This window comes from Patella vulgata, chromosome 6 (assembly GCF_932274485.2).
Source record: "Patella vulgata chromosome 6, xgPatVulg1.2, whole genome shotgun sequence".
NCBI classification, from domain to species: Eukaryota; Metazoa; Mollusca; class Gastropoda; family Patellidae; genus Patella; species Patella vulgata.
In genome coordinates this window covers 40,035,394-40,048,425 of record NC_065884.2, presented here as the reverse complement: position 1 = coordinate 40,048,425, position 13,032 = coordinate 40,035,394, and the positions used below count along the sequence as shown (strand labels likewise).

Below are 13,032 nucleotides of genomic sequence, written 5' to 3'. Positions count from 1 at the left end.
TTCTGTCAGCGGTGTTTTGATCTCGATTTTACAGTGTATTAATCAATCCATGGTTTAACAAGATGCCAAAACTAATCGTGTATCAAATCTCCGAAACTATTTTTTAAGTCTAAGGGAGTCAATTTTCAAAATTTTCAGGGGGAGGGCCCCCCATACCCCCCGCGCGGGCTCTCACGATCGCGCGGCTCGCACCTACGGTGCTCGCGGGTCGTGCTTCGCCCGACATTGCCGCGCACGACCACATCTTTAGACGAGGCTCTGCTTGAAAGAGGGGTGGGTGGATGGCTGAATGGTTAGCGTGCGCGCGCTGTATCATAAAATCTGTCATTGAGTCGACTGGCGTGGTTTCGAATCCCCGGTTGTACGTGACAAGGAGTAGGGTCGCCTGTCCAACCTCGTGGGTTTTCTCCGGGTCCTCCGGTTTCCTCCCACTGCTAAACACCCCTACGCGCAAGCGAGTTGTTGAAATAAAATTAAACCATATGTTAGTCCCGAAATGACTAGTTTGTGTTAAGTGGACGTTAAATCCCATTTCTCTTCCTCTCTCTGCTTGAAAGAATCACAGCTTCAGACTTTGAAATATTTGTATGATAAAACATTCTTCAAAGGCGTCGTCATGGGCAACGCCGTTGGTAAATCGGGACCTTGAAAGTAGTTCCAATGGCGGGCTTCGTCATACAACCGAGGCTAGATGTAGGCATTTAATGGCATCATATAGAACTAAATACGGGCGCGTCGAATTACCCAATAACACCCAATAATTGCCCAATAACACCCAATAACTGCCCAATAACACCCAATAACTGCCCAATAACTCCAAAATAACAACCAATAACTACAAAATGTTGACTTTGGAAACACAAAATAACAATTTAGTTGAATTTAAGAAGCATCGCTGCATACATTAATTTCTTGTAAACAAAAATCACATACACGAGTTATCTCCCTTCAGGCGAGTGAGCGTAAAACTCTGATTTGGGCTCAACGTTGCGAGGCTTTTGAATTCAACTAAATTGTTATTTTGTACTTCCAAAGTCAACAATTTGGTGTTATTGGGCAGTTATTGGGTGTTATTGAGCAGTTATTGGGTGTTATTGAGCAGTTATTGGGTGTTATCTCCCTTCAGGCGATGAGCGTAAAACTCTGATTTGGGCTCAACGTTGCGAGGCTTTTAAATTCAACTAAATTGCTATTTTGTACTTCCAAAGTCAACAATTTGGTGTTATTGGGCAGTTATTGAGCAGTTATTGGGTGTTATTAATTTCTTGTCAACAAAAATCACATATACGAGTTATCTCCCTCCGATTTGGACACAAAGCAGCGATGCTTCTTAAAGGAGCTAAATCGCTAACATTTGTATGGTGGCCCATGGTCGCAATAGCGTTTTTGGGGTTATTTTTTGTATTTCATTTAAAATCATAAAAAATAAAAGTAAAAAAAAAAAAACATTTTTTTTTCTTTTGTTTTACAAAATAAAAAAAAATCTTTTTAAAATTTAAGGAAAAAAAACTTTTTAAATATTGTTACTGCCATAAGCATACCCAACGCCAGTACGTTATTTTTTCCGATCATGTTTGCTGTAGCGATACGCAGACGTGTGTGTTCGCATGCTATCGACCTCGCATTTACAACAATTTGATTAAATTAAAAAGAAAAAAAAATCTTTTTAAATTAAAAAGAAAAAAAAATCTTTTTAAATTAAAAAGAAAAAAAAATCTTTTTAAATTAAAAAGAAAAAAAAATCTTTTTAAAATTTAAGAAAAAAAAAAAATCTTTTTAAAATAAAAAAATCTATATAAAAAAAATTAATAAAATATTTAAGATTAAAAAAATCTATAAAAAAAATAACATTTTAATTAAAAAAAAAAATAAGTGAAATAGAAAAAATCAAAAAAAGAATTCTGCACGTGGCCCATCGTCGTAATAGTGTCTTGATTATCCAGACTCGGTATAAAATCAGCCTACGACAGCTATCATTCGACTTGAGTGACCAGAAATACCTCGTGGCCCATTGTTGCTATAGTGTCTCGATTATCCTATGTGGCATGACGCGAGCGACAAGAAACGAGTTTGTAGTTATCTCCCCTTCCGAAAGGAAAAAGGTAAACAGACATCAACACGTGAAACACAATTTTTCCACCCATGACGTCTATGGACTTGGATATATGTATTTATACATATGCAAGTCAATAGAAATGTATAATTAATAGACTATAGAAGCCTAGCGTCATTTAGACTAGTTTATCCAGTCTAACTAGAACTAGGCCTACATACATAATGACGTTTGAAGTCATTGACTTTAATGACACCATTCGGCCTACTAGTGCGCAAGGCCTATTCTCCCCTCAAAAGGCTTATGTAATGTTTTTAAAACACTTGGTCTCCCTGAGGTCGAATTTCAAAAGTAGTTAACAACTTTGAAACTAATCCTCGAAGTATAGGCCTACTACTACTAAGTAGCCGGGGGGGGGGGGGGCGAATGGTTGGCACGTGCGCGCTGTATCATAAAGCCTGTCATATCATAAAGCCCGTCATTAAGTCAACTGGCGTGATTTCGAATCCCCGGTTGTACGTGACAAGGAGTAGGGTGACCTGTCAAACATCGTGGGTCTGTCGTTCAGATTATCCTGTGTGGGATCTATGAAGAACGTATGGTATAGACTCGAGCGACAAGAAACCAGTCTATAGTTACCTCACATCAAGGCACAAGTAATTTTAACTAAAATCTATTAAAATTAAATTTTAAGTTACAATCGATCTTCGTGAAACGCATAAATTTAAAATTTCACTTTGATTTTAAAATCTATGTTAGTGATTTTAGCTTCAGTGTTTGTGAAACCCCTGCTCTCCCTGAGGTCATCGCTAGTCCCCCGCTACGACCACAGGAACGGGTAAGAGGTGCGAAAGTGCGATGTCGGACAACATCAATTTCAAAGACAAAATGGAGCATGATAGCCTACGTGGACTTCGTCTGGGGCCTGTTTTACTAAGATAAAATTCAGATTTTAGTATTTGATTGGATAATAGATAATATTAGATTTATTTTAGTGCTTAGCTAATCAAAATTGAAGTATCTACAATTATGTTGACGTGAGATAACTACAGACTCGTTTCTTGTCGTTCGAGTTTATACGTTCTTCATAGATCCCACACATAATAATCGAGATACTACTGCAACAATGGGCCACAAAATGTTTCTGGTCGCTCTAGTCTAATGATAGCTGTATACTGGGTCTGGATACTCAAGACACTATTGCGACGATGGGCCACGTCGGGAATTATTTTTCATCTTTTCTTTTTCAATTTTTTTTTTTTTTCATTTAATTTTTTTTTAAATATTATTTCTTTTTTATTTTTTTAAAATATATTTTATTATTTTTATATATATATATATATATATATATATATATATATATATATATAGATTTTTTTTTCATTTTAAAAAGTTTTTTTTTTTTAAATTTTTTAAAAAGATTTTTTTTTTTTAAATTTTTAAAAAGATTTTTTTTTTAATTTTTAAAGATTATTTTTTTTTATTTTGTAAAAAAAAAAAAAATGTTTCTTTTTTTTTTTGTACTAATATTTTTATTATTTTAAATGAAATACCAAAAATAACCCAAAAAACGCTATTGCGACCATGGGCCATCATACATTTGGGACCTAGAAATTGACAAAAGTGGGTTGCAACGCATATAATTCTGTAATATGAATGTATATAAACTGATTTACATTCAATTGTTTCCGTTTTGACTCTTTGATTTCAAATCAGTTATGTCCAGCGAAATACGGCCTGTGTCTCAACCCCATAGCAATTTCTAGCGTCTGGTTATTCGAGTCTATTGAGCAGGTTCTCCAGTCGATTATGTCTAGCCTCGTTCTTTCTGGTCACTTGTTGCAAATGACGCTAAAACGCACTATGGTACACGATTCGTGTACCAATGGTAAAATGTTTATTCTGTCTTAAATATTGGATATCAGAAGCCTGTCTTTTCCTGGTATATGACTTTGGATGATTGAGTTAGAGACTTGGTTGATTGGTTGAACTCTTCTAATGATTAGTAATAAGAATGGTTTCGCATTGTACATATATATAGACCCTCAAGTTTACTAAATGTCATTGTGCTTGATAACGATAAGAGAATACTTATCGAAACGTCGTGCTTGTGTATAATAAACCAGTGATTGTTGTCCCATATAACTGTATAGTTTTGTTTTTGTGATTTACATTCAATGGTTTCCGTTTTTACTCCAATTTCAAATCAGTTATGTTCGGCGAAATAAGCCAGCAGTCTCAAGCGAGTGCAAATTTCTAGCGTCTGGTTATTCCAGTCTACATCCGCCGTTTGATTTTGCTCAATGTGTCTAGCCTCGTCCCTCGAGTCTCTTGATACAACTGGGGCTAAAGCGCATTATGGTACACGATTCGTGTACCAATGGTAAAATGTTTATTTTGTATTAAAGGAGCTAAGTCTGTAACTCAATATCATCCAAAATCTTCAACATTGAAAACACGATTTATTTGTCAAATTAAATCAACATTGATGTTGTGATCTTACCGGAAAAAGATGGGCTTCTGATATCCAATATTTAAGACAAAATAAACATTTTACCATTGGTACACGAATCGTGTACCATAATGCGCTTCAGCCCCAGTTGTAACAAGAGACTCGAGGGACGAGGCTAGACACATTGCACCAATCAAACGGCGTATGTAGACTGGAATAACCAGACGCTAGAAATTTGCATTCGATTGAAACTGCTGGCTTATTTCGCCGAACATGACTGATTTGAAATTAGAGTAAAAACGGAAACCAATGAATGCAAATCAGTTTATATACATCCATATTACAGTATTATATGCGTTGCGACCCACTTTGGTCAATTTCTAGGTCCCAAATGCTAGCGATATAGCTCCTTTAAATAGTGGATATCAAAAGCGCATTTTTTTCCGGTAAGATCACAACATGAATGTTGATTTAATTTGACAAATAATTCGTGTTTTCAAAGTTGAAGATTTTGGATGATATTGAGTTAGAGACTTAGCTACTTTAAATTCAACTAAATTGTAGTTATTGGTTGTTATTTTGGAGTTATTGGGTGTTATTTTGGAGTTATTGGGTGTTACTGGGTGTTATTGGGTGTTATTGGGTAATTCGACGCGCCGCTAAATACGAGGGTACTGGAATCAGATGAGGTTTGCCGAATGCATCACCAACCTTGAACTTGACCCGAAAGCATCCTTGACCATGTAGGAAATCTACAATACAAAGTACGTTTTACAATTCTTGTGGGGGTTTTTTAATGGATTTTCAGTGATTGTTTAAGATAGATAGTGCTGAGTATTGCCACTGCAGTCATGATGCGATACATGTAGGCCCTTAGTATCGCGATTCAGGTGCTACGATACGATTCGTACCAGGTCAATATTTACCAAAACAAGAGAAAAATGTACGAATGAGTAGGACTGAAATTGATTTTTATTGTTATTATTAGGCCTAGTGATTAGTCCTGCTGATCTCAGAAAAATAAAACTGTTTTATATCACAATAGGCCTATTGATAAGGTCCAAAATAATTTAAGAGTTTTAGTCATTAGTGTACCTATGATGGATAATGTGTGATGTTGATAATTACGGTGACAGCTAGGTTACTTACTGAAGCCACAAAAAAAAAAAAAAAACATAAAAAAAGAATCGTGATGCATCGATTCAGTGATCGTGATTCAATATGTGAATTGTGAGAAGGTGAATCACGATAATTCAACGATATATCGTGCCAGCACTATAGAGAATAAGAAAATGTCAGGTTATTATTTGCGTAAAACTAACCTCATAGAAGGGGTAGGTAATGAAATTCTGTATGGTTTTGCAGCGTTTTTGGGGATACTCATACCTCTGATTTACTTTGTATGGAAGATACAAAATGAAGAGCGTTCAAACAATATTCACCCCGACAGTGCCATTAATGTGGCAGCAACCAGAGAACATTTGAGTGCCAGAACACCATCAAGAGCCAGAAGAGATCATAATAATCAGTTTACATGTCCAATATGTCTGGGGGATGCTGTATTTGCTTCAGAAACTAATTGTGGACATGTTTTTTGCAGTAGCTGTTTCGTAGCATATTGGGAACATGGACATTGGTTAGGGGGAGTAAAATGCCCGGTGTGTAGGCAAGCTGTTACAATTATGCTTTTCAATTTTACAGAAGAAGAAGTTCAGACTCCTTCGGCCGAAAGAACTTTAATTCAGGGTGCAATAAATCATTATAATGCCAGATTTTCTGGTGAACCTCGTCCGTTTTTAGATTATGTGCGAGATTTACCTACACTTCTGCGTCATGCCTTCTCTGAATTTTTTACTGTGGGTGGATTGTTGTGGATGTTTAGATTACGAGTTGTAATGTGTTGTATTGCTGCCTTATTATATTTTATCTCACCGTTTGATATCATACCAGAATCAATGTTCGGACTTCTTGGTTTTCTAGATGATATTTTTATCATACTGTTATTAGCTATTTATGTTAGTCTTATTTATAGAAGAGTTGTTGAAAATAGAGGCAGACCAACTGCCGATAATGGTACAGCCTTATAGAATTCTTTTTGTAAGCTTAAGGCTTTTATTATTATTATAAACACAATGTATTAAATTACTCTGCCAGTAATGTTTAATTGTAATGTAAGAATGTCTAGTAATATACTGCAATGCAATGAAAACACCCCAATGATTTGACTGGAAGTGTTGGCGGGACTTAATGCAGTTTTTGTGTGACAACAAACATCAGGGGCCATAACAACATTGCTTTACCGTTTACACTAGGTACAGTGAGAAGTGGGCACAAGGGGTAAAAATCCAAAGTTAGTGATGGCGTCTAGTCAGAATTGGTCCAATGTAAGGCAGTCTGGCACGCAGTCCAGCAGAGTATAGTCAGAATCAATTTCAAAAAGATACATGGAGAGTATTGTGCTCAAGGAGAGTGTAGTCGGCAGCAAATAGTGCCAGCACTGATGACCCCATAGCAGTATGGGAAGCTGGCAAAATGCAATCCTGCAGATGTTGACAGATAATATGCTAGTCTTGTTAAGGTGAATGTTATGCATGGCTGTCCAGCCTTTTTGCCAATCTCTATTCTGCTGGAAACAATCAGCCAGGCACTGGATGGTAGTGTGATGGCATCCAAAACTTCAGCTGATGGCTCTGATGCTCACACCGTCTTGAATTAATGTTGCACTTTCAGAATTCAGATGTCAACCTTAGCATATCATTGCGTATTCCACAGATACAGAACTATAAAAGTTGTACTGGCCCTTTCTTTTTGAAACACATTTTAAATTTTTATAACCCCTGTCTGCACCAGATCATGATTTTCAACATTTCCAGTCTGCCGAATTAGAGAATTGATCTGGGGTGTGTTCACACAAACACGAAATTGTTATTGTCATTTGTTGTGATCTGATGTTGTTACAGTGTGTCTCTCAAACGAGATGTGCTGCATTTTCATTGCGTCTCGGTAAATTATTAATCTTTTTTTTAAATACAACAGCTGAAACAAATGTCAGAACACACAGTGCCTTTCATTTAAATTATTTGGTACTGTGTACACTAGTAGTGTATGGTAATTATTTCCATATTAAACAAACATTAGTATGTGTGGGGGTGGGGGTGGGAGGGTGTTTTTCGCTAGTAGGTAAGACACACTTTGGCAGGCAATGAAACATGCCCACCAGCTGCTAAATTGTCTGAGGAGTTACAAGCTAAACAACTGACAAAAATTTCAGGAAAATTGTATCATAATTGCAACATTTAAAGGAGCTAAATCTCTATTCTTTGGCACCTAGAAATGGACACAAATGGCTTGCAATGCATATAATAATGTAATATGAATGTATATAAACTGATTTACATTCAATCGTTTCTGTTTTTGCTGAAATTTATAATAAGTTATTTTCGACAAAATAAGCGAAGAGTCCAAATTGAATGGCAGTCAGAGTCTTTGGCGTCTGATTATTCCAGTGTGCACAGGTAGTATTATCCAGTGGGATATGTTAAACCTTGTTCATCGAGTCACTTCATTAAAAATGGCAGTCGAAAGCATTCTGGCATGCGGTTCATGTGCCAATATTAAAATGGATTTCTGATCCTCTCGTTCACAAGAATTTGCTCTCAGCAATGATCTCAAAAGCCAGGATATTGAGTCAAATTTTCTGCCCTTCAGCCACTGCCCCTAAGGTTCACAAAAAATAATAACCAAATCAATAACAATCATAATATGAAACTAGAACTGCGATGCAGTAATGACGGGTTTCACCGGTGCCACATTACCCTTGAACTTATGTCACTTCCGGTGCCAGTTACCCAGTAATATTAATTTCATTTATACATTTGTTACCATGTGTTACATATGTCAAAAAAGTGATCCTTACAAAATTTGTTACTAACTTACCGCTAAGTTAGCTGACTTTTTAATGGGAAATTTCTCGACAAGGGAAGATGCTAGAAACAATTTTTGGACGTCTATATGATCGTATTGATCCAATCTATATGTCCATTGGAATCAAATATCATAATGTTAAAGAAATGATAAATATAACTAACTTCAAAACAATTTGAAGGCTAATAATACAGTTTTTGCCAAAATTACATTACTTCCGGTGATAATAAAATTTTTACATTAATTCAATGAAAATATAAATGGCATAAGGCCTCACATGGTGAAAATTTTATGATAATCGAATAATAATTGACACTTTTATAGACCAAGACCTATATCTCTGGAACTGAACAAATAAGAAACCATTTTGTGATATCTGTATGGTCTTATGGGTTTTTGCCCAAATGTCGTCATTTTCAGTGACAGTGAAAATGTTAAATTGGATTGACCTAGTCAAAGGTGACATGAGGCATACATCACATGGTAACAAAAATTGAAAATCGAACGATAATTGACTCTTTTACATGCAAAATAACGTGAAAAGTGACGCATGCAAAATTGCCTATTTCTTTGTAACTGCGCACATTACAATCTAATTTTGACATACATTGTCCTTGTATGGATTGAAGCTACAAAATTATGAAAGTTGCGTAGAAACAATTTAAAATATGAAGACGATGAATGGGTTGTAAATAGCTGATTTTTACTCCTATTTTCAACCTTAAATCCAAATGGCGCAAATACAAAACTGATATAAAAAAAACCCCAAAAAACTAAGCCCGACATATTTTGCTCCTGTAGTAGGAGCATTCATCTTCATTGATAAGATTTGTAGAAATTAAGATTTTTTCTTAGGAAAAGACCTCCCGACCCGTCAAAATTTAAATTTTAGGCAAAATTACGTCACTTCCGGTGCCGACAGAAAACTTTATAGGTAGAAACAAGTTGAGAATTTGCACCAAGGAGTATATGAGCTTTTTTTTTATACAAATCAGGCAATAAATAATTAATTTAGAACCCATAAACTGTAATAAAAATGCAAAAAGTCTTAAAAAGTGATCCTGACGAAATTGGTTATTTCCTTGCAAGAGAAGATGCTAGAAGCTATTTTTTGACATATTTATGATCGTATTGATCCAATCTATATTTCCATTGGAATGAAATATCATAATGGTCAACGAAAACTAAATATAACTCACTTCAAAAAAATATTTGTTTTGAAGGCTAAAAATACGTTTTTTGCTAAAATGACATTACTTCCGGTGGGAATTTTATGAAATTTTAGTTTTATGAAATCAGAAATGGCATAAGGCATCACATGGTGAAAATTTTATGAAAATCGAATAATATTTGACACTGTTATAGACCAAAAACCTCTAAAAGTGACTAGTAGAAAATCGTCTATTTCTCTGAAACCTTACAAGTTAGAACCCATTTTGTGGTATCTATATGGTCGTATGGGTTCATTCTATTTGTTGATTGAAATTAAATATCATACTTTTAAACAAATAACATATACGACTCATTTGAAAAAAATATCGGTTTTGAAGGCTAAAATTCAGTTTTTGCCCAAATGACGTCACTTCCGGTGACAGTAAAGGTGTTAAAATGTTTTAATCTAGTCAAACGTGGCATTCGGCATCAAATGGTGAAAGAAAATTGAAAATTGAATAATAATTGATTCTTGTACAGGCAAAATAGCACGAAATGTGACTCATGCAAAATTGCCTATTTCTTGACAACTGCTGATATTACAAACTAATTTTGACATACATTCTCTTTGTATGGGTTATTGCTACAAGGTTATGAAAGTTACGATGAAATATGAAGACGGTGGATGGGTTGTAAATAGCTTAATTTTACACCTTTTTTCACCTTTTAATCGAAATAGCCCGAAAACGAAATCGAAATTAAAAAAACTGAGTCCGATGATTTGTGCGCCTTTGCATGGCGTATACTTTTGGTAATATCAAATTTTGAAAAAATAATATTTGCTTTCAAAAAGTTGTACCGAACTGTCAAAATCTGTCAAAATTGTAGTTTTTGCTGATTTTACTTCACTTCCGGTGCCGACACGAATCTTTACCAGTAACAAAATAAATGACATTTTGGACCACACAGCATATGAACTTTCTTTTGTACAAATCAAATAATAAATAATTAATCTAGGACTGAAAAACTGAATTAGCCAATGGCGGCCAAGGAAAATTACGGACACAAAAAATGTTGACATTTTTAGTCAAATCGGATAACTCTTCAACCCTGGTTAAAATGCCATATAAAAATATTCATGAATAAAAAATTTTTTTGTAAAATTTCAAAATTTTCGAAATTTGGCGCTTAATATCTACGAAGATTCGTCGACAATGAAAAATCAAAAGTAGCACAGCTATGTGCCTGGTCTCCAGCTATGTCAAAATGCATCATATGTTAAAATTCGATGATTATTGGTAATACTACGGCATTTTTTAAAAAACGACAACTTCGGTGATTTCGGACATTTCGCATTGTCACAGAATGCCCAAAATAGCTTTAATCTCTAATGGTACCGATGAAACCATTAAAAAGGTTTCCATATAAGCATTGCACACACAAGTAAAATGTACGCAGAATCAACCAAATCCAGCGATATCAATTCATTGTATACATTTGTCACATGTAAGTGATCCTGACAAAATTACATTACTTCCGGTGATAATGAAAATGCTAAATTAGTTTTATGAAATCAGAAATGGCATAAGGCATCACATGGTGAAAATTTTATGTGTAAATCGAATAATAATTTCCACTTTCATAGACCAAAAACCTTGATCAGTGACTTGTAGAAAATCGTCTATTTCTCTGCAACCGTACAAGTTAGAAACCATTTTTTGGTATCTGTATGATCGTATGGGTTCAATCTATTTGTTGATTGGAATGAAATATCATAATTTTAAAAACATTACAAATCAGACTCATTTGAATAAAATATCTGTTTTAAAGGCTAAAAATACAGTTTTTGCCAAAATGACGTTACTTCCGGTGATAATGAAAATCATAAATTACTTGAATGAAATCGTAAATGGCATTAGGTATCACACGGTGACAATTTTATGAAAATCGTCAATTTCTCTGCAACTGAACAAGTTAGAAACCAATTTGTGATATCTATATGATCGTATGGGTTCATTCTATTAGTTGATTTGAATCAAATATCAAAATTTTAAACAAATAACAAATACGACGCATTTGAATCAATTATTTGTTTCGAAGGCTATAAATACAGTTTTTGCCCAAATTACGTCATTTCCGGTGACATTGAAAATGTTAAATTGGTTTGACCTAGTTAAAATTGACATTACGCATCAAATCGTGCCGCTTTTATGAAAATCCAATAATAATTGACTCTTTTACCGGCAAACTAGAGTAAATCGTGACTCATGCAAAATTGCCCATTTCTCGGCAACTGCTTATATTACAAACTAATTTTCACATACACTCTCTTCGTATGGATTATTGCTACAAGTTTATAAAAGTTGCGAAGAAATATTTTAAAATATGAAAAGCCTGAATTGGTTGTAAATAGCTCATTTTTTCACCTTTTTGCCCATATAAATCAAAATGACCCGAAAACGAAATCGAAATTAAAAAAACTGAGCCCGATGTTTTCTGCGCCTTTACAGGGCACACACTTTCAGTCATACCAGATTTGAAAAAAATAATATTTGCTTTCAAAACTGTCAAAATTGTAGTTTTTGCTAAATTTACGTCACTTCCGTTGCCGAAAGGTAACTTTACCGGTAACAAAAAAAATGACATTTTGGACCACCGAGCTAATGATCTTTGTTTGATACAAATCGAGTATTAAATAATTGATCCAGGACTGAAAAACTGAATTAGCCAATGGGGGCCAAGGAAAATTACGGTGACAAAAAATGGTGCCATTTTTGGTCAAATCAGATGACTCTTTAACCCTGGGTAAAATACCACATAAAAATATTCATCAATAAAAAAGTTTTTTGTAAAAATTTAAATTTTCAAAATTTGGCGCCTAATATCTCCGACGATTCGTCGAAAATCAAAAATCTAAAGAACCGTAGCTATGTGCCTTGTCTCTGGCTATGTCAGAATGTATCCAATATTAAAATGCAACGATTATTGTTAATATTACAGCAATATTTCAAAAATCGAAACTTCGACGATTTCGGACATTTCGCATTATCGCAGAACGTTGGAAATAGCTTTAATCTCTAAGTCACACCCACTTTCCCAGTAAAACCACAGACATCAAATCAATCCGACAAGTAGTTTCTGAGATACAATCAAAATGGAATAAGAAAAATAAGAATAATAAGAATAATAATAAGAACTAGATCTGCATAGCAGATATCAAAGCTTTCATATAAACTTCAAAAGGGGTTATTAGAATCTATGAATCAACAATCACTCTGACGGAAGATATTCTCTGGGCTAAAAAATCTTTTTTCTCTCAGCTACGAGAGATACGTAGAATTAAACCGGCCCAGAGCCGACCGTGTTGATACGAAGCCGCTTATTTGACATTGACACATAACTGAAGGTGAATAGGCCTACCCGTCCAGTTAATACAATGGGCAATCTCACA

At 34.8% G+C, this 13,032-nt stretch overlaps 1 protein-coding gene across 1 annotated transcript; it reads left to right on the top strand.

Moving 5' to 3' along the window:
* Positions 1 to 5,189: 5,189 nt before the first annotated feature.
* LOC126825424 (E3 ubiquitin-protein ligase RNF170) lies at positions 5,190 to 7,907 on the top strand. Its single transcript, XM_050555111.2, has one exon. It carries the CDS (start codon positions 5,798 to 5,800, stop codon positions 6,590 to 6,592), a length of 795 nt encoding a protein of 264 aa, XP_050411068.1. The 5' UTR covers positions 5,190 to 5,797; the 3' UTR covers positions 6,593 to 7,907.
* Positions 7,908 to 13,032: the final 5,125 nt, after the last annotated feature.

Coding starts and splice junctions, on each gene's coding strand:
- LOC126825424 (XM_050555111.2), top strand. CDS start 5,798: ATGTCAGGTTATTATTTGCGTAAAACTAACCTCATAGAAGGGGTAGGT.